The 24,050-nt window shown below is 32.6% G+C and overlaps 2 protein-coding genes across 2 annotated transcripts; one reads left to right on the forward strand and one right to left on the reverse strand.

The window, feature by feature from the left end:
* Positions 1-72: 72 nt before the first annotated feature.
* Positions 73-6,839, reverse strand: HELRODRAFT_190986 (hypothetical protein). The gene is made up of 9 exons (XM_009015947.1): positions 5,428-6,839; positions 5,300-5,345; positions 5,110-5,195; positions 4,975-5,046; positions 4,771-4,831; positions 4,023-4,065; positions 3,370-3,869; positions 1,097-2,329; positions 73-761 (listed from the first exon to the last, which is right to left on the reverse strand). The coding sequence occupies exons 1-9, from the start codon at positions 5,953-5,955 to the stop codon at positions 712-714; spliced, it is 2,619 nt and encodes an 872-aa protein (XP_009014195.1). The 5' UTR covers positions 5,956-6,839; the 3' UTR covers positions 73-711.
* A 1,645-nt stretch (positions 6,840-8,484) lies between these two features.
* On the forward strand, positions 8,485-14,510 carry HELRODRAFT_98384 (hypothetical protein). The gene is made up of 9 exons (XM_009015948.1): positions 8,485-8,693; positions 9,469-9,602; positions 9,730-9,847; positions 9,988-10,058; positions 10,479-10,554; positions 10,932-10,994; positions 12,266-12,335; positions 12,967-13,067; positions 13,184-14,510. The coding sequence occupies exons 1-8, from the start codon at positions 8,550-8,552 to the stop codon at positions 13,047-13,049; spliced, it is 759 nt and encodes a 252-aa protein (XP_009014196.1). The 5' UTR covers positions 8,485-8,549; the 3' UTR covers positions 13,050-13,067; positions 13,184-14,510.
* The last annotated feature ends 9,540 nt before the right edge of the window (positions 14,511-24,050 follow it).

Consider the following 24,050-nt stretch of genomic DNA (forward strand, 5'->3'; position numbering starts at 1 on the left):
TCTTACCTCTTGCAGTGAATGTGAGTTGAAGGCTGCCATGTGGGAAGCAATTAAAAAACGGAAAAAGTAATAATGGGATTTCGACAATCCGTTTTACATGATGGGACACATTTAAACAGATTCTCAAATAATTCACTTTTAAGAGCAACAAACATATCAATGAATTGTTTGCAGGAAGTTAAAAAGTGACATCTAGAATTGAGAACCGGTAACGAATTGTATATCAACGCTGACAGGATAATCTGATAATCTTAATAATTTCAAAACACTTCCATGAAAATCTGATGGGTGAAAACTGTGAAAATCCAACATGAAAAAACACATAATTCAGAAATTATTATTCAAGATGTTAACAAATTATTTTGTAACGCGGAAATGTTACCAAACGCAGTTATGTACGTAATTACACAATTCAGTCGTTTCGTTAGTATGAAGATATCCTAACAAGTGCTACAGGCGAGATAATTTATACAAGAACAGTTAAATACAAAAACGCAGTTGCTATTTCAATATACAATACAAATCCTGTTATAATATACAACAGTAAATATTAAATTTTTACAAGCGCATATTTACAAACGCAAATTAGCAGCCAGAACAACGATTGTCAATAAATGTTCTTTAGTTCTTTAAGGTGGTTTCCATTGTTAGCGCAAATGATACATGTTACAGTACTTTAATTAACTTGATGAAACGCCTCTTCTTTTTGCATCAAGATTGTGAAGCCAGCGATTTAGGAACTGTTCTCAATTTGAATTGGGCTGTAGATTTATTATGATTTTGATATGATTATGGTGCATATAAGTATTCATAACATTTTTCAGAACAAGATTAATTATAAAATTGCGCAATATAAAAATATAATAAACGCCATTAAAATCTACAATTCACCAGAGTTTCTATCCAAATAGAGACATCATATTTTTGTAAGCCTACTTTACACTGAACATTCAGATAAATTATCAACCACGTGACGGATCACGATAATTGAGGAATTCGGTGCACATACATAGTTTGGCATTTGATTTTTACTAAAATAAGAGATTAAAATTAAAAAACGTAAAAATATTAAAATATAAATATTAAATAAAACTACCTTGTTGGCCTACAGAGATCATAAATGGTTCAGTACAAGACTCAGCTGTATGACCAATTGTTCCACAATTGCAGCAACTCTGTGGGTGGTTTTCAGATGGCTGACTTGGTACACCAGGTAAATTTGAAGGCACCGACTGAATTGTTGGAGGTGGAAAATTGTGTGGATTTGCATATGGAGCAAAATCTAATGGCGGTGGTAAATAGAAATTGCCTCGAAAGTTTGGCGCTGGTGGAGGAGGATATCTGGGATTAACGAAGCCATTACTTCTGAAGTACATTTGAGGATGAGGCCATATGTTGAAAGAATATGGTGAAAAAATTGAATTAGAGGGGGTGGTACTTGAACTATTTGATGCTGTAGATAGAGAATTAGTCTGTATGTACGATGTTGGATGTATGTTATTGAGTGAAAAGTTATGCGAGGAGTGACTATGATCTATAGATTGATTATAAGGTGGTATGGTGCCTGGTGGTGGCAACAAACATGCGTCCAAGCCATTATTCCAAACTGCTGCTCCAAAAATATAGTTGGTTGGATATGGTGTGTACACGTTAGCAAATGAAAAATTCATGTCTGCTGGAGACGAAAAATTATTACTTTGATCATGATCATGTTGTAAAATGCAACCACAACTTGAAGGTCTAGGTAATGTTGATGTAATAACTGTTGTGTGTGAAGTTTTTAAATCTGATTTTGATGAATTAGGAGCAGAACCTTTGGTGTCGTCTGTAAATGCATTATCAGGTAACTGGTTTACAGATGCTCCCAATATTGGCCGAAGTCCGCGTACATTAGCTGTTGTGGTTACTGTTGTGAATGTTGTCTGCAGAAGTTGTTCTGACATTAAAGGCATCGCACTGTGATGAGATTTTATAGCTGAAGCAAATTGATACTGAGCATCAATTCGACTGAGCACAGGGTTGGCAATGGCTGGAGCCATTGTTTCTGATGTTACAATGCTGGATACTGTTTGCTGCAGTCCATTGCACGAATGATTTTTTAGAAAAGGAGACGTTTCTGATTGTTCAAATTTGGAACAGTTGAAATGATGTTTCAAAGGTTGATCGCCTGCACCTGTTCCTACCCCACAGGCCAATGGACACAGGTACAAAGGTGTATTTAATACAAAATTGGGCGTAATACCGCCTTCAGGGCATGGTACAGCAATTTTAGACATGAGAAGTTGAGAATCTACCTCCTCACAACATTTCATCTCTTGGTGTGATTTATCTAAAATTAAAAAATAAAATAACGAAAGTTGAAAATATAACTTTACTAACATAGAAGCAATGCACTGAAATAGAACCTAAGCAATGTAATCACTCAGTCAATAAAATATGCAAGCACTCACAAAAATGCAATGCACAAAAACGATACATAACAACTCAAGAGAGGGGCACTACAAATTACCTTAAATATATATATAAAACATGTTAAAAATAAAAATGTAGAAACCTATTGAAAGATGGTCTTTATATTCTACAATATTGTCAACCTGTAACCTTTAAAATAAATATAATTTTATAAAAAATCAAAAAATAAAGTGAAAAATTGAATAATTACTTCTCATTTCTTGGCAAACTATGAACGGATTTGGGTTTCTAGAATGGTAAAATAAAAATGATCCATTATTTTGAAAATGCTTGAATGTAAAAATACAAACCAATTCATAATTATTTCTAGCATTGCTTGAACCTCTATGAAAAGTGTGTTTATTATGACTGTTGTTGAAAGTAGATCGATGGCTGTGACAGGAGGTGTTGTTGGGTGACTGGATATTTTGATTCCTCCGTGACAAAAATCGACTGATAAAAAATGAAAATTTATGCACTGGGTTATAAAGAATGCAATCTCACAAACATGACCCATAGCAATGGCACGAGGTGAACAGTTAGTTGGCAGCATAAGGAATTGTTATAGAATGAGATTCATTAAACACTCCTTCACAATTGTGAATTAAAAGGTGATAAATAATGACAATGGATAATATAAAAGACATTTGGTTACATTATTGAAAAGGAAAATGTACACAAGTCACACAAGCACTTTAAAATAAAGAGCAGTACTTTGCACTGTTGTATGATGCAGCTGGTAAGAGAGATGGGCAGGAGGAGACCGTGGAAAGTGTCATTGAAGATGACCTTGTGTGAAACTGAATTGTGCTCTCTGCCACTTGGCTGACTACATCCATTAAATTATTGAAAAAAATTAAACATGTAAAACAAACACGGCGACGAATGCATGCACAAACACAGAGATATCATGCGTACCATGTGTGATTGGTGGGAGAAAATTACTGGCAGAGATGTGAAGAGCATTATCATAAGCAGGTGTGTTGTTGTCTGAAACGTCATTTACAAATGCATTATCATTATCAAACAAAACTTCTTCAGGGCCCGACGTAAATGGCGGATGTGGAGATTGGATGGGAGAAGTGGCTGTGCTGCTGTGTGGGGTACTGCTGCTCTTGCTCTCATTTCCACTTGTGACAACTGAGTCAGTGGTCACTACGTTATTAAATAAGTTGCTGGTGCAAATAATGCTAGTTTGTTTGTCAATACTGGTAGGACAGATGGTCAGTTGGTTTTCTTCATCGTCATCTTCAACCTCGTGATCATTTCTTGAGATTTGATTTTTTCCATCTTCACCTGTCTGATTGATCACATCAATAGTTTCAGCTGAAGATACTTCATGCTGCACCTTAGATGAGTTCTGGATGAAGTTGAAAACCACATCACTGTACAACATGTCCTTCAATGATGATAATTCTCTGAAAAATTATCAAATTATTAATAAATAAACTGCAGCTTAAATAAACATTTCATCCATAAGTACGTAAACCAAAAAGAAATTGGTTTTAATATTTACCTTATAAAAGTGCAAAAAAAGCTTATAAATGTAAAATAACATATTCAACAAATACTTGAAATATTGTTTCATGGCATTACTTTCATCTATGATTTCACCTGAAAAATAAAAAATTCATTTGTTACAAATTATGATGAGAAGTGCACTCACTCAAAATTGATAGAACTCATGAAGAAATATCTCTAATTAAAATATCAGATAGTAATGAAAGAGAAACAATAAACCAAAGTATTGAATGAATAAAAATGGAAACGATATTTTGCAATCCAGATAAACTTTGCAACTTTTAAAAACATTCAATTTTTCAACAAAAATTAGGTAAGAATCATTGAAACATTTGAGAGCATTATTATAACTCAGTGAAAAATATTTTTATACTTCAAACTCCTGAACTTTACCCAGGGATAAAAATTATGATGGAAACTTTCCAATTTATTTCCAAGGCAAAAAGAAGAAAAAAAGGAAAGCAATAACTACTTCATGCAGACAGGTGCTCAAAACAACTGGATACTATTCAAAATTAACTGGAGGTATATATAATTTGAATTTATCATGAATCAATTGCAAGCGCAGATTGAAAATGTTTCACATGATCAATAAACAAAAGACAGATTGAAAATGAATGTCCTCGGACCATTGTCAACTTACTACACGATGAAGTTCACCAAAAATTGTTTTATACAAGGGCAGAACTAGAAAATTAATCTAAGGTTAAATTAGATGCATGACTCTCATTTATAATGCTAGATCAAAAGGCACCAATATGTAGCATGTAATAAAATTTAAAAAAAAAATGCAAACACCTGAATTGAATGAGGAATCATATTTATGAAGAAAAACGACATCAGGGAAACTTCTTAATAACTGCAAAAAATATTACAATATTTCATCACTAACAGTGTGATCAATGTATGTATAGTCATATATTTAAGCGTTGATCAGTTTACAGTTAATTTTAAAACAAAAGGAATTAGTAACAAAATATGAAAAAATTAAGACATCATTACATCAGAATGAAACGTAAAGAACTCATTTCTGGTTTTCCATAGTTTTGATTCTGTTGAATTTGTCCTATGAATCTGAGAAATGTTCAAAGAATAATATAAATAAATCAAGTAACAGTGGATAATGAGGTGACTAACATAGATGAGTAATTGGCTGACATGATTAGGCTGGTTGTTGTCATAATTAAACTGCTCAACTGACACTTCAACTATGGAGTCATGACCTTTTTAGAAATTTTATAAAGTTAATTGAATATAATTGATTATAAATTCAAAAATTAAATTAATAATAGAATATATTTTGAGTTAATAAATTTAGAAAACTAACTTTTACAACTAGTTTCATTATCATTAAATATCAGCTGACATTTAGTCTGCAAAGATAAAATTTTGAAAAATTATTCCAAACTATTTAAAAAATATATGTAAAAAACTTAAAATAAAATATTAAAATACCAAATTATTTTGATTATGGGCTCCTTTCAAAGTCTCTCTCAGTGACTTACACAATGTGTACATTCTCGACCTCTGGCTTACAGAAAAAGCAGGATGGTAGGATGCCATTGTGAATAACAATATCACATCTTCAATGAGTTCATTGGTGACATTGGAGGACAGAGAATCACTGCTTTCACATTGCAAATCAACACACTCCTTTAAATTGTTTAACAAGCTGTATAACGACAGTGAACATGACTGGTTATCAGAACGTAAAAGGGATAAATACATGTTCAACGTTCCACAATATTCACGGCTTATGACATTCTTAATTTTTAAAATTTCGCTTAATTTGACGGGGTCGTTAACAGCAGATTCGCATTCATAGAAAGCTCTATAATTTCTCTGAATGAGGTCTTCCAGGCAGGAGCCGATGAACCTGAGTTCGAGCGGAACACAAAGTTGCAACATCCCGCACAATATCTCAATTCGGTCGACGCTACGAAGGGACTTAAAGGCTGCACACATATCGTCCTTTTGAACCATTTCAATTTTTGGAAAAATGGAGATGGTAAATTAAAGAGAGATTATGTCGATATTAATATTTTTATAATAAACGTTAAAAATCATACATTTTGCTACTTATTTTATATCTAATTTTCATCAAATAAGAAAAACAACTAGTTTTCATATACGCCACTTCCTGTAATAAGTAAGGCTATCTTTTTTCAAAATTTTATTATAATAAAACTTTTTCAATTTTAATCTATGTATGCTTTCGATATTCTATATATATATATGTTTTCAATAAAAAACGTTTGATGGAATGATTTTAAAATTAAGGTTTTGGCTGATGGAATTATTTTATGTATATGGATTGCAATGATGTGGTGATGCCATGGATATATATAATATCCATGAGTGATGCTCCATCGCGAACTACTTATTTTATATCCTCTAAGCCCAGCTTTTCTTTTATTCAAACGGCTGAGTAGGAAAGATACAAACAAAATAATAAAAATGTCAAGGTCACTACGTTTTTTAAAACTGTTATGGCTCTACAGTGGCTCTATCGTTTTCTTCCAATAATTAACTTTAGGCTGAACGCCAGAGCCACACCGCAATAACGTCACGCATTCTTATTAGGTTGATGAAGGGGCCGGTAAGCTAATGATATCCACAACAGCTAAAATACAGTATAATGTGTAACGGCATAGACGCTTCCTGGTCGATATTTAAGTCAAGTAGCATTGTTCTTCTTCTGTGTATAATTCAATGTTGCAATTTTAATATAAATGATTTATTTTTATTTTGTTCATCAAAATAAATATCATAGATGAGTGGTTTTGTCTAGACCATGGTGTTTTATACCAAGGCCACCAAAGCACAGCCGACATTGTTTTTATTTTAAAGGTCAATTACACTCCTCCAAAATTCAGAGGATTCAACAAAGCGCACAAACATCGTATATGAATACATGCTAAACGACGCATCACACACGAAGCATGTGATGGGCGGGGATCTTTTTGTCATATTCAAACCCCGTTAACGCGAAACAGCACTACTAGGCGACCTTAACCATTAGACAGTCACGCCGCCCAATTTTTTTTGTAACTTTCTGGTTCAGTTACTTGAATTGCTTGGTTACTTGAATGAATGTGTTTGGTCTATAAACTTAGAGTGCACTCAGAATTTTATCTTGTATTTTACCACAGCATACCAACATTGATTGTTTCTTTTTTTTAATTTTTAAATTTCTTGTTCAGCCATTTACTTGAATGAATTTGTCTGGTCAATATATTTAAAATATATTTAGAATACCTTCACTTAAAATTTTATTTTGTATCCCTTAGCTTCTCGCCTGAGAGATACAAGGTAAAATATAGAAAACACCGAGGTCGCCATATTTTTCTTGTTTCATACTGGTACTGCATATCGCAATTTTACTTTACTGAATGCAAATGCAGCCATAATTATTGGATATATATATATATATACATATATATCATACATATCAGATATTTTGGTAATAGACCATAATTTTTACAATATTCTATAAATAATATGTTTGTAGTTCATTTTTTCGATTTTTTTCACTAAAGTTTTTTTGCAAAACGTTTAGTTTATTAAAATCCAAAATAAACTTATTTTTTGAATTCATGCTGAAAATAAGGCCATATTTAGGAATCGAAACGTATAAATATAATTCCATTATATATATATAATTCCATGCTTCCTCCTGTCCCTGAGTTGCCGTCATCTTCGATGCCTTTTTTTTCAAGATTTCAACTAACGGTAATTTTAATGATAAATCGTATTAAAGTAAACCTCTTCCCTTTAACACAAAATACTATTTTAGGCTCTGAAGTTGTTTTTTGTTTTGGTGTAGACTGTATTTATAATTTATCGATAATGAAAACACACAAAAGTGTTATATTTTATGATGTCGAAAGATTGTAAAACTAAATATTCACTTTGGATAAACAAGGAACCAATAAATAGGCACAGAATAAAAATATTTGTTCATCTGGGCACAACCACAACATATCAATTTGAACACTGATGATGGTATAGGAATACCGAAAAAAGCTTTTCTGTTGTATCATGCATAAAACAAACAAAAATTTTTGTTTTGAACTAAAAACACTTGAAAATGAATTACAATCACCGTTAGAAAAACCGAAAAGTTAAATTGGAAGTTACTAACGCCAAACATGCTGTGATTTTTATCAATAATTGAATATATATATATATATATATATATATATATATATTTATATTTATATTTATATAAATAAATATATATATATATATATATATATATATAGTTATATCAATGGCTCTGATGTCACGCGTCCATTCTAAATGGTGCATGAAAATTTTAGCAGTTTAGGTGCAGGGTGGAAGTGACTGGCAAAAGCTACAGCTAATAATTAAAACGTAGTGACACAAATACATTGTATAAAATATTTATACAAAAATAAAAATGAAAAATGTTAACAAAATTTTACCTTTAACTTAACTTTTAATCTGTCAATCATTTGTAGCACATACGTAGTCTGCGCAGGTTGACAACTTTGGTTGACGAGATTTTCACCGATTACCGTTTAGTTGAAATCTTGGAAGAAAAGACATCGAAGATGGCCAACTCAGCGACAGGAGGAAGTGCCTTATCAACATTAAAAGTTAAAATGCAATCCTTACGCGATGATCTAGACAGGACTAAAGATGATTATGAATCAAAATGCCGGGAGTTAGAAGCGGAAAAAGCTTTGAGAAATCAGGTATTGTATTACAAGATTTATTATCATTATCTTGTTGTAAGCATTTTAATTAATCAGGTGACAAGATTTTTGGTAATTTGGTGATATTATTCTCGCTCTCTCTCTCTCTCTCTCTCCCGAATTAAAAAATTATGGTAGTAGTAGTAGTAGTAATGCTGTTCTGGAAATTTTCAAGTATTTCAACTTCTGATCACGATAAATATGTATTTGAAACCATCTGGAATATTATATTTGTTATCTTTTGACTCAACAGTCAAAGTTGTTTAGTTTTTTAGATTTAACAACAATGCCTTGAGCCAACAAGTTAACTTGCAAGTTAACTAATAAAGAGACACAGTAAAAATTAAGTTAATTTTTATTAAAGTTTGTCATAAATTTTTGTAGACACCATTCGCTAGTCATCAATAATTGTCATCTCTTATTTTGTGTATTTTATAATTTTGTTTTCGTTTATCATATTGAATCATTTAATTAGTCGACATGTGTTTTGACTGTTTAGTGTCAAAATATCAGATACTTGAACTTTATTGATTAATTTTCCAATAAAATTCCAACATGCCTGTCTTCTGCAGTGTCAACTTTTAATTTAACTTATTGTTTACATAGTTTTTTTTATTCCATAATTTGATATACACCCTCTGGATCATATTATATATTATATCTTTGCATCATTTTAAAGGTGCATGCTTTAAAAACCATTTATTATAGATATCAGCAAGAGATAAGAATTTGATATGGTTGTAAAATTTGAAAATTTTTGGTTGATTCTATTTAGGTTGAAAGTGACTACATGTCAACTTTGAGGAAGTTACAAATTCTTGAAGAATCATTTGAGCATGCCAATGAGAGAGCAGAAACTGCAGCCAAAAAGCTTGAAGAGATGACCAAGATTGTCGATGAAAATGAAAGGTACCATTTGAATTACAACTTTTTTTAATAAATGTCTGTCTTTTTTTATTTATTATTATTTTTTTATTATTTATTTCTTTTTATTTATTATTATTTTTTTATTATTTATTTCTTCCAACTTACTCAGATCAAGAAGAGTTTTAGAGAACAAACAGACCATTGATGATGATAGGATAGAAACACTGGAACGTGATTTGAAGGTATCCAAGATGGCACTGGCAGAGGCTGAAAAACAGTTTGAAGAGGTTACAGCCTATTTTATATTTAGCTTTTTAACCTTAGAAAATAATTGCTGGTTGTACGAATTGATTATGATAATAAATTAAAAAATATGAATGAATTTTTGATAAGAAAATGTAACTTACTGAAACTACGAAATTTGAAGGCCTTAAGGAAGTTGCATGTAACAGAATCAGAACTGGAGAGAGCAGAGGAGAAGGCAGAACAGGCAGAAAAGTTTGTATTAGTAATTGCGCATTTTATTATCACCATCCTCTCAATTGTCTATGCATCCATCACAAATGGTCGGCTATGTTAATAGTGAAGTTTTCCTCTTTTACATGATATCAAACACTCCTATTCTTCGTGACCATTATTCAATATCCTCACCATTATATCACTGCTAGCTCAGAAGCTTGTATAGGTTGTTGTTGTTGTCTAAGTGTGCATGTTATAATCTTTCTTTATTATGTTCAGTCAATTTTTGTTCAAGTTTAGCCTAAAAAGTGTAAATTTGATGGCCCAGATTGCTTTTTTTAGATTGTGTTCTTGTTGGTTTTAGATGTTATATGAATGAAATTAGCGAACAAATATAGTTCTAAAATGGATAACACTTGCATGTTTACTCTATCATGGAATATTTTATATCGCTAACAGAAAATATAAGCAGCTTGACATGGATTTGATGTCTGTATCAAATACGCTGAAGTCACTGGAGCACAATGAGTCCAGGGTAATGTTCATTCATTTATGTAACTCTAGATGATCCTGTTCTACAATGATCATGTGATTAGTTTTCATGAATACAAAAAAATAATCTCATATAAAAATTTATATTATTTTTGGATTCTGTTGATTTTTTTCATTCACTAGTTTTTAAATAGTTTTCAATAGTTTTACATATAAAACCATCCTTTCTGTTGTTCTTGATCATTAAGGTGCACATGTTATCAGGTTAGCCAGTCTGTATTTTGTACATGCATTGCACATGAAGTGAAAGTAGCAACTGCACAATGTACATACATGTTTCTTGACAATAACAATGGCACATTATTGCACAGCACACAACACCTACATGAAAGTAACAACTGAATGTTGACGCATTGGCAGGCCACCCAGAGAGAGGACACATACGAGAGCACCATCAGAGATCTGACTGCTCGTCTTAAAGATGTTAGTTCATTCTTCAATCAACATTGATTGTCTGTTCCTTCATGAATGCAACCTTTCGAGGCATTTTAGGATTCGTTGATATTGCTCATGGTTTTTGGACATGATGTACTGTGATTTTGTTTACTGGTTTTGTCTGTGTTATGAATTCTTAAGCTAAATATAATGATTCTACATTTCTTTAAAACTATTGACATTCATTGAACAATCATCATTCAGCAACAAGTTAATTAGCTATTAACTAATTAACATTTATCTGTTAACTAACCAATTACACTGGTCTACACATGAAAAAAAATTTTGCTGACTTGAGTATTTTTGCTGATTTTAAATTTGCACAAGTGACAATTCTTTTATTGAGCTCTCAAGCATATTAACATTAATGTACAATGAGAAATTTTTCTTAACAGATCAATTAGTCAACTGTTGGATTGTTATAAATAGTAAAACATTTATTGGATAATATCAATACAATGTAAAAACGTACAAAATACAATTTAGGTATAAATTCATTCATTTATTTCTTCCATAAAACGAACCTGTCCACTGAAAAAATAAAATTCAATTAATAGGAAGAAACTTTCTCTTTTTTGATTTTCTTGAATATTTTTTGTTGGGCTAGTCACGCTGTACACACCAAGGGTAGTCTGCCATTACGCTTGTGTTCCATCTGCCTTGATATCTGCACCCCATTGTTTTGATGTTTCGGTGGAAACGTTCTCCTTGTTCTTCACTCATGGCTCCGAGGTTTGATGGAAGTAATTTAAGTGGCTATGAAGAAAATGCAATTTTACACTCGTGTTTGCTCCAAATATTGAAAACATATCAACAAATTTTCAACTAAGAGATAATTTGCTGCTTTAAAGTTTCCTATGAAGACTTTAATGATATCACACAAAGCAGACCAAGCCTTTTTTTCTATGTTTTTGATGAACTCTTCGTCTTTGATCAGGAATTTGATTTGTGGCACTATCAAATATACTGGCTTTCAATTTTTCACAAGATTGAGTGGGAAACTAAGTATACAAGCACTGTCCATCTTGGTCCAAAGCTTTGGCATGAGTCCCAAATTTAGATGCAGGGGTTGGAAGCAACAGTTGTGTTGTCTTAAGTCTCCACATAACGCCCAGCAATGTTCGTTGTATTTTATTTTTTGTGTAAAATGCTTTCTATAGATTCATTTAGTGTTTATGAATCAGCTGACCAATCATGATTCATCAACCAATCGATGAATCAATGATGACCAATCAACCACTGATATTGAAACAAAACAGGCTGAACAGAGAGCCAGTGGAAACGAACGATCTGTCGTCAAACTACAGAAGGACGTTGACCATTTGGAAGGTGATGACGATGAAGATGATGAGGAGGAAAATGATGATGCTTATGATGATTGTTTCACTGATCTTTTGATTTGATCGATTGGTGAATGATATTTCCATAATGAATGTTGAAGTTGATTGACTTGTTTCTGTTGGAAATGAAATAAATTAGTAAAATTGTTTGATGAAACCATTGAGATGAGGTGATAGACGGATGTGGTTGCATACTACCGCAAGGTTGAGATGTTATCTTTTTTACATGGAATATATCAATGATAGATTGGTTATTATTATTTATTATAAGGAAGAGATGAATGTGACTTATTTGTGGTATGATCAGATCAAGCAAAGCAAATTGTGAGTTGATTTAAAAACAGTTAAAATTTAGTTGGAACAGTCATATGTATTTTATATTCTCATAGAAAAGTTAAGTCGGGCACGGTAGAAATGAATGTGGGAGAGAAATCTAAATGCTAATAAATCTTTAGCTGAATTGAGATTGTCGATAATCACCGATAATATAACATGGCTGTAATTGCATTTAGGACAGTCTTTATACTATTTTTACTTTTATCTAAGAGAAGAAGCAGCATAATTTTTTTTAAATTGGGTTAACTCCCGGTGCTGAGCTTTGTTTATTAATGAAATTTCAGAGGAACTTGAACAGATGAAGATTCAGAACAAGGAGTTGAAGGATGAATTGGAGAATGCGTTCAATGAAATTGCCAGCATATGAGCCGCCTAGCTTACCTCCGTTCAGTTTCCATTCCATTCCCTTCATTTCATTTATTCGTTTGCTTATTTATTATTTTTTGTTCTTTTGGAAAGATTAACACAATCATTTGCTATAAACTTCTAATTTTATTGCAGGCTTTGGTTCTCTACAGATCAAACTAACTAGCATATTGTGAAGCTGCTGATGTGTCATGGATGACTGCAACAAATGAGTTATATGGAGCGTGATTGTATGTAGTGCATGAGAGGCCGAATCTTTCGGGGTCAGATTGATTCAAGTGCCACGTGCTTTAATTGTTTTATTGTTTGCTATCATTAATATTATATATCAAATATTTATTTTGAACTAATGGATATAACTGGTGTGATAAGCATCGTTGAACCAAATGCCTTTTCATATGCAAAAACTAATTTTGTAATTTTAGATATTTGCACAAAGACTTCATTACTAACATCGATAAATTGTTATTCGTGTATTTTTGCCCTGTTCATTACGGCTAGCCTTCGATTCTCGATTAATTTCTGTAGTTCTTTGTCCAGCCTTCCTATTTTTTATCATTAGATAGTTAATGTTACGTCAACTTCTGCTTGTTTATTTTTGCATTGCAAATGTAATTTTGTGTGCCTACGTATGTGTGTTGTGTATGCGTGCAGTATGCAGTGTGTGTGTGTGTGTGTATGCTTGTTTGTACGCGTGTGAATGCCATTATATGTGCCTCAATGGCTTGAGATTAATTGTGATTCGTTCAAATCATGTTTGTATTAATTATTATTTTTTAATTGATTGTTAATTAATTTTTAAAACAAGATGAGTTGCAAATGGAGGGTTGCTGTGTGGTTGAATGCGTGTGCAATATTGGATGATGGTGATGATGAGGACGGTTATAATGGGGATGATCATTTGTGCTCTCATCACGTTTGTCAGTTTTAACAGCTTGTTCAGTTTTACCTTTTTTAACGGCTTCACATTTTTAACGTTGATGCTATTATTTCGCGTTTGCTATCCCATCTAATCCTATTGCATCTGCTGCTTTTTAATTCATAATCAAAATCAAATTTATATATTTCATTCATTTATATATTTTCGTTTAATTTTACGACGGAACATTTGAAAACAATAACTGCCAACGCCAGCTCTTCCGTTCATGGCGCCGTTCGTTCAGAACTTCTTCTAAGGCTGCACACAGTGAATTTATAATTCGGCACCACTGTACATATACGTAATTGCATATTTTTCAGTTTTATATCAATTGATATTTTAGTATCGCTAGCTACATTATTCAATTATTGAACAATTTAACAATTTCCTGCTAATTATTTTGAGTTTGTTATAAAATGTGAAATTCAGATTTATTATTTTTATAAAATAATAATGTCAAAAATTAATATATTTGACCGCCGTCGAGTTTGTTTGGCTGAATAAAGTTTGCTGAAAGTTTAAGGTGCTGGTAAATAAAAAGATGTCTTAGCATTTCTGTTAATGTTGTGAATACCAACACTGTTCAAATATGTTTGAAATATAGAGCGTCACAGACTATGCAAACATCTGTGAGGCTGTTTTTGTACCTGTCCCATCATTCAGTTGATCGTCCAAAGGGATAAGTAGGCATTTATTCACAGCGTATCAGCGACGAACAGTTTCAGGGTTGGTGCACGTAGCCCAACCATTTATGCGTTCACTCCGGCCATGCATCATTAAACAAATGAGAAATTCGCTGATCTACAGTGAGTCAATCGTGATACATAATAACAATTATAAATTTGCTGGCATGCAGTGCGTCAAGAATAAAATGCATAGAATAAAATGCAAATTACTTAGACGTCTTGACGCGAAACTTCGTAAATTTCAGCGATTTTCAAGCTGATTTTTGCAGTGTGAGTGCGAAACATAGCTTCAACCTAGAACCCGAAACGTATGGACGACAACTGAACAAAGCATCGCCGCGTTGTTTTCCGCGTTGTTTTTATGGATCGATAGTCGAGTGTGTGCTCCATGAAACTTTCGACACCTTGAGTAAGCCATTTAGATGAAGTTCCTTCCAGCGCAAGGTTTCAACGTATTTATTTATTAATATATTTATTAATAGGTTAATTCATTTTTCAAGCGTGTCGGTTCTTTATGGCTAGAATTTCTACTGATCGCTGTCTAATGTCCATCTGATCATTTCATGGGTCACCTTCACCACGCGGTAGGTCATCTCAATAATTACTCATTTATCTCGTTCATTGTCAACATTCCTCTTCTCTCTCTCTCTCTCTCCCCACTCTCTCTCTTTCTCTCTCTCTCCCCACTCTCTCACTTTCGTCTATTTTTTTTCGTTCCTTATCTTAATTTGTTAGTAATTGCAATTAGAATATTATAACATAACATTAATACTCTTAATGATTCATTCATTAACTTGTATATGTATGTATGTATGTATATATATATATATATATATATATATATATATATATATATATATATATATATATATACTTGTGTGTGTGCGTTCTTGTGTGTGCGTGTGGTGAAAGAGATTACAGAATGTTGATGGAGTGGTATCGATGTGATGATAAAACAGCAGCACAAAGATTCACGTTCCAGTGACTCGCAATTAAATCTCTCTCGACCTACTGGGCATACGCAGATGCAAAGTTCAAAAGGTCATGTCGTTTAAGTAGATCACGATGACCCCATTTTTTCTCTTCGCTTTTGTTTGTCGGGATTTTGTAAACATTTTATTTACGTGACGCGTGTGTCGTGGCGTGCCTACTTCTCTACTTGCGTGTGCGTTTGCGTGTATTTATTTGTTCTTCGCACTGTGTCTGTTGTAAGTGGGTCAGGCTTGTTTTGTTGGCTCATTGTGTATGCTTGTTTGTTAAAACAAAATTTAATTATATTTTTTTTTTATTTTCCATAGATAATGGTCCGATTTGTTGTTCCTCAGGTATATATTAGATGAAAGATTGATAATTGCTAAAAATTCATGTGATTGCTTTTTTTTGTCCTGTCAACAAATGACTAAAAGGCTTTAATGGCCTTTTTCTGCAATGTATGCTCATGCTGAATCAAAGAATAGATATCATATAATGAGATATATATCGTGTATACTAATACTAATTGGTATGTATCGTGCTGGATCAGGGGATAGATATCATTTAAGGAGATGTATATTATATATACTAATTCTAATTGGTAGGCATCGCATCGTATGAAACAACAGTTTATCAAAATAAATAACTGTCGGGAGACAGAATGGTGAATATTATTCCATTAAAAAAACTAACCAACTCACACAATACCAACGGCTGCATTCAAGCTGCATGGTTAGTAGCAAGTTGCATGTTCTGTCGGTAATCAACAACATCACATGAAAATATATTACATTATATTACATTAAACAACTAAGATTAAAATTGAAACACAACTCATTCATGATATATGTGCCTGCCAGGTTATTCAATATACTGTAACCAAATTTGTAGCAGACCACACACAATACAGATAAGAAGAAAATCAAGCTTACATAGTATCTCACAAAACACACACACACACACACACACACATATATATATATATATATATATATATATACACTTACATACTTTCTCTCTCACACACACACGCACCACACAACATAAACACGTACGCCACACACAAACAAAACTCGTCACAGAGCAGTGATTTGATGGACAACCATTGTAACAATTGTAATGGAATTTCATTGCGCCGACTGACATGGAGAAGTGACAATTTGATTCAATTTCTTGCAATCATACGTCGCACATCGCACTTACCTTCTACGACTATTTACGTATAGGTAGGCTTGTATGCCTTGCATACAAATATGTACAATATACGTGTACACACGATGTCTATGTAGAAAATAGATAATTATATGTTGGGTTGGACATGCTGCGAATCATAACTTGATTATAATATATATAAATAATTTAAACATTGTAGAGGCTACAGAAAGGTATATTTGATTGAATGAGCGGGCGTCGTGTGTGCGTGTTTACGCCAGGTTATTTGTTTGACGTTTGTATCAAGCTTAGATGTTTATATAATTTTTGTATCAAATATTTTTATATCATGTATATATTAGAGATGTTTACAACGTGTTTGTGACGTGTTTGTGACGTGTTAGAATAGATGCGGCTTTTTGAAAGCACTTGTCAAAGGGGATGCGACGAAATATGGATGAGTTTGACTGAATGCGAGCCTGAATGAACGCTTCTATGGTTGCTTGATGATTCAATGGTTGCCTACGTAGGAGTTAACTTGTATGTAGAGTAATATCAAGCATGCAACTTCCGACAACACAAAAAATGTATCTGAAAAAGGGCAAATATGAAACAACAGCAACGACAACAAAAATCCACAACTTTATAACAGCGTGAGACATTCACAAACATCAGTGACGAGAACAAATTCTAGCGACGAATGTTGATAACATCGCTGCATGCTAATGTGGAAAAATGTTGAAAAATGTTGAAAAATGTTGAAAAATATTAAACAACAGCAGCACTCACCATAACAACAATAACAGCCACAACAACAACAAAAACAACGAAATGAGCATCAACAATACTCACCATCAACATTATCTTTGTCTGACTGCAGCCAACAATATAAAACAACAATTTTATCAAAATCTTTAATGACACCAACAAAACAACCATATAGAAATCAACAAAATTGACAACACAACAATAACAAACACAACATAACAGTAACAACAACGTAATTGCATTACAACAGCAAAAATAATAACTAATAGCATAACATAGCAACAACAAAAATACTAATAACATAACAACAACAACAAATTATAACAAAAACGCTAACAAACACAACAATTATAACAAAACACAACATCGATCAAATTGAATTCCAGCAATTGTTTTCCATTGTCACCTGACTGAAACAATTATCTTTTCACCTTTAATGGTTCATACAAAATATATTCATGCATGCATTCATCGTAGTTCGTACAAATCTATGCATGCATTCATCGTGGTTCGAACGAATATATGAATGCATTCATCGTAATTCGTACAAATTCGTGCATGCATTCATCATGGTTCATATAATTCATGCATCTTACCTCATTAATGTGGTGCACATTAGTTATGTAAGCTGCAACGTACATATGAAGGGGCTACCCAATTAAAGTTGGGTGGTGAGGTAAAGGGTTCAATAAATTGAGTAAATGAATGATGTAATGAACTGACGGATGAATGAATGGATAGATGGATGGTTAGATGGATAGATGGACAGACTGCTGTAAACAAAAAAATAAGCTATTTGGTTGGTGTGTGTATCGACAGATTATAAAATTGCAAAATAGATAAAAGTGAATTGAAGTTATTGACGACCGAAGAAAAATGTAGTTTTAAAAAATTACACGAAGATGCAGCTAAATTCGTTTTTATTATTCGTTGCAATTAAAAAAACCTTAGGGTGAAAAACTTGAACGAGCAGGTCAGCCTGGCATGCAAAACAGTAGTACGAATGAATTTTAATTGGAATAACAATTGAACATCTTCATGCATCCATAATCTCACAGCAAACTGTCAATCCCAAGCATTCAATGAACAGTTTTAAGAAGCACATTTTTGTGTGGGTCCAACCCCACAGGTTTATAAGGAGGAAGAAGTAGAATCGAAGTTTTTTGACATAACTCTCTCTTTAGCAGTCAGTTGTCAGTTACTTTTAAATCTAAATGTTGAATATTTTTGACGTTAGTGAAAGTAAAAATACAAAACTCTACCCCTCTCAACCACTTGTTTCTACTATTGTTACGATGAAAAACATGTAACGAAATGAAAAATCATGGTCGCAAAAATGTATTAGTCGTTCCATAGTTTTTTTGATTAAGCTGACGTTAAATTCACTTTTAAATTCAAATTGTAGTCACATGACTTAGATTTAACTTCTGTCACACTTGTAAAGCAAATAATTCGCGAGTAGTGCCCAGTGCACACACACACACACACACAACACACACACACACAACACACACGCACTCACACACACACGCACACACACTCACACACACACTCACACACACACACACGCACACACGCAATTATGTACATTGTTAAAAATATAGGCGTTATCATCTAATGCATGTCACTTCAAATTTAATTAGGATCTAGATTTCAAAAAGTTAGCCACACAAGTTATATGGAAAAATTCGTATTATTGATTAATAACGAGAAAGTAAAAAAAATATTACATGCATGTGTGTTTGTGAATGTGTATGTGTGTGTGCGTGTATGCGTGCGTGTGTGTTTATGGTCAGGTTGTGTTTTTGTTTGTTGGATGTGTTGGAATGGAGATTGAGTTGTTGATTATGAAGTTGTTGATGCCATTGACCGGTAGGTAGGTGACTGACTGTGGGGGATAGTTTATGTGACATGTTGTTGTTGCTGTGTTGCTGTGTTTTTGTATTGTTGTGTTGTGTTGTTTTTGTTGTTGTTGCTGTGTTTTTGTGTTGTTGTTGCGTTATGGTGTTGTTGTTGTGTTATGGTGCTGTTGAAACAGAAGTAAGTAGCAGTAATAGCAGTAGTAGTATTAGTAATAGTACTAAGTTGTTGTTGTAGCAGTAATAGTAGTAGTAGTATTAGTAATAGTACTAAGTTGTTGTTGTAGCAGTAATAGTAGTAGTAGTAGTAGTAGTAGTAGTAGTAGTAGTAGTGGCGGTAGTAAATTTTAAAATACAAAAAAAAGATTATATACTTTGTATAAAGGGTTGTTATTTTGATCATAAATTTGTTTGCGATAATGATGATATGATTGAGGAGTTAACATCATCATTTATTACTACTACCACTACTACTTCTACTACCACTACTACTACTACTTCTACCAGTACTACTACTACTACTTTTACAACTACTAATACTTCTACTACTACTAATACTTCTACTACTACCACTAATATTGCTGCTACTACTACAAATAATATTAATAATAAAATAATAATAACCATAATAAAAATAATAATAGTAATAATAATAACAACAGTAATAGTATCTAGAGCGTAAGAAACGTTATAACGTAAAGAGGTCAGATAACATGAGTACGTCAGCTAATGCAACGTGATATCAAAATTGCTTTAATTGCTTATGACTTGCTGTTGCTGTTGTCGTTGTTTTAATGTTGTTTGTTATTGTAATGCTGTTGCTGCTATTGTAATGTATGTTGTTGATGCTGTTGTAATGTATTTTGTTGGTGCTGTTTTAATGAGGTTGTTGCTGTTGTAATTTTGTTGGTGCTGTTGTAGTGTTGCTATCGTAATGTTGTTGTTGCAACTGTAACGTTGTTTTCATTGTAATGTTGCTGCTTTTATTGTAGTGTTGTTGTTGCTAGTGTATTGTAGTGTGGTTGTTGTTGTTGTTTTTCACTGCATTTCAATGAAGCACTCCACTAGGATAGCAAGGCATTCGCATTTTTTTAAAAACGCTGAACAGCTCTCTAGAAAGAACTTTTTTTTAACTTGAATTACATTCTCATTTCAATATTTGTTTTTAAAATTTCGTTCAACAAATCAACAATTATTATTTTTCACTATCAGCATAAAATGAAAAGTTAGACCGTTAACAAAATTCTGTGTATTTGGAGAGCCAGAGATTATTTTATATTTCTTTGGTCATTCGCCATCTTGTCAAAATAAAATTATATATTTGTTGTTACTTCGATGCCTCCCAGTTCCATACCTGAAATTTTAAATTACGAAATTCTTCATAGAGAGTTTTGAAAAAATTAAAGCCGAACTCAAGTTATTGTTTTAGAAAATTAAGAGAAGACACTAGTTTGTTTGGTTTTTAAGATATTCAGCTAGGTTCTTTGGTAAATAAATGAATAAATAAATTTGAAAACCTTAGCAAACAAATTATGAAACTGTTTGTTTTTTTAGCATATGCGTGCGTGTGCATTGTAATAGTGAAAGAGCCTGCAACAATAAATAATAAACAACAACAACAAATAATAATAATAAATAATGAACAATAACAACAAACAACGATAAACAATGAACAGCAACAACAACAAAAATTAAACCGCAACAACAACAAACAACAGTAAATAATAAACAGCAACAACAACAACAAATAATAATAATGAACAATAACAACAACAACAACAACGATAAAAAATAAACAACAACAAACATCGCGCAACAGCAAAAGCATATAAAGCTGCAATCACCAACACTGTAAATGAATGAATGAATGGTTGAATAAATTGATGAAAAACATTTAATCAATCATATTTCTCTTCCTTTACCTTCTGTAGAACAAACAATACAGATGATGTTGTACTACTGAGTTGTTGTTGCTGGCATTGTATATTACATTAATTATATCTAACTACATTTTAATAACGGATGTTCCAATGTAAAACAAACGATCACTTCAACTGATAACAAAAAGACCAACAACTTGCACATTCTCACATTCTACAGGTCCAAAAAGTGGACACACACATACTCTGTGTTGTTCTCCATAACATTTCCATGAAATAAATACGAAACTCGCGAATAAGCACACACACACACCACACTCGCACGCACACACACATATAGGATGTGAATCATTGGAATGACCTTGAGTTTGATGGAGGTCAAGGAGTTTCCATCCATCACCGGCAACGAGAACTTCCACGTATTGTTCATATTCAAATATTAGTATTTATCAGTCACGTGCGCATTCATTGGTATTGTTTTGTATGCGGTGTATTCGGAAAAAGGTTTATATATTGTTCTGCATATTGTTTGTATATAGCTTTGTAATATTTGTTTGTATTTTGCTTTGTAATATTTGTTTGTATATTGCTTTGTAATATTTGTTTGTATATTGCTTTGTGTTATTTGTTTGTATATTGCTTTGTATATTGTTTGTATATTATTTGTATATGGCTTTGTATAATGTTTGTATATTGCTTTGTATTATTTGTTGCTGTTTCGTTGTGTTATACTTTGTAGTTTTTGTTTCGTGAATGTATTAGTGTATAATCTGGCCGTAAGTTTTGTTCATTCTGTTTATAGTCTGGTAACTTCGGCATCGTCATTTTGTTCTATTCTACAATTCTCTATAAACTCCTGTTTGACATGTTTAATACTGCATACAGTGTATAGAACTTAATAATTCATAATCATTACATAATAAGATTCCTTCCATGCTAACACCCAATGATCATAAATTCAGAAAGCATTGCTCTAAGTTCTCAGCTGGTTATGACTTATTTTCAAAACATAGCATTCAGGGTTCCTCTATTGCAATCCCACAAATCATTTAAATAATGGAGATAATTTATATTTAAAATCCAGTTCAACACCATTTTGTGTGTGTAGTGAATTATTTTAAATTTAAATTTAATTTTAATTCTTAATTGCAATCATGATGCGATCAAATTAATTAAAAACTAACAAGAACACAGTTGATTAGATTTCCCGCCTAAAATCACCAGCGCCATCTTTGCAGACGTTGTCGTCATCGCCATGAAGACACGTGACCACATCCTGTCGACCAATAGGAAATCACTTGTTCGTTCTTTGATGTTCCTTTTCAAACCATTCATTTTTTAGATGATCAATTGAACAACAAATCAAAGAAACAAACACACAAACACAACCTGAAACATGCACACACACACACACAACACACAATACACACACACACACTACACACACACACACATCACTACAACACAACGATTCACAATGAAGGACCCATGAAAATATAAAGTGACTCAAGATAAACATTATTTGAAACAAGAACACATCAACTTACAAATTGCAACATAAAAACAATGAAAAATTCACAACACAATAATAATAACAACAGCAACAACGATATAAACAACATCAACAACAACACATAACGAACAATACATCAACATTAACAACAACAACACATAACGAACTATACAACAACAACACATAACGAACAATACAACAACTTCAACAACAACAATGTTGATGTTGTGGTGATTTTGTTGATGTTGTGATGATGTTGATGTTGTAATGAAATTGATGTTGCAATGATGCTGTTGTTGTAATGTTGTTGTTGTGTAATGTTATTGTTATTGTTGTGATGATGTTGTTGTTGTGATGATGTTGTTGTTGTGATGATCAGAGAAGCTCCATGTTGCGTGTGAGCAGTCATGCATGAAGATTAAAAATGATTTTTTGTTGTCTCCGTCTGCTTGGCTGGTTGATAGCTGGTTGGGTGTCATCTTTTTTGCTTTAATGTTGTTTTGCTGTTGTGTTTATAGTTGTTTTTTGCTTGTTTGTTGCTGTTGTTGTTGTTATTACTTTTTGTGGTTTTAAATTGATGCGTTGTTACAATATTTTCCATTTTTAAAGAATTTGTAGCTAACTTTAGAGGGGTTAAATGTGAGAAAGTGCTAAGTAGACAGAAGGGACGCAAGCAAATAGGATGCCAACAGAAACCGTAATGTTGGCGATATGACCTTTATTATATGTGACATTGCACGAATATGTTCCAAATTTAAGGAATTTAATAACGTTCATTCACTCCCGAACGTGTTAAATTTTTGCTTTATTAATTTATGGAGGCGAAGGCAAAATAATCTCAGATGTTTTTCTTGAAGAAATTAATCTTTTTGATGCACACATTTGTTGAGTGGGACCTGTTATGGCTTATCTTAACAAATCTGTAAAAGATCTCCTTACAAATTTTATTTTAATTCTTTCTAAATAACAAAAAACTTATTTCAAATTATAAAGAATAATGAATAATTTGTGAGATTTAAGCAACCAATCAAAAGAGAGATGAACTGTCAATCATTCATCGCTAAACTCCGCCCCCGTTATTATCATTGGAAGGTCAAAGTTCAAGGTCACGCCTTCTTTTATTGTTCATCAGGTTCATCTAGCGTATTGTTGTAGTTGTTGCGCTGTAGTTGTCGCATGTGATTTTTCCATCTCTTCTTATGTTAATACAAGAGCCACAGAGCATACACAGATGTTGAACTGATTTCAGCGGA

The sequence above is a fragment of the Helobdella robusta genome, assembly GCF_000326865.2.
Source record: "Helobdella robusta unplaced genomic scaffold HELROscaffold_17, whole genome shotgun sequence".
Classification (NCBI taxonomy): Eukaryota; Metazoa; Annelida; class Clitellata; order Rhynchobdellida; family Glossiphoniidae; genus Helobdella; species Helobdella robusta.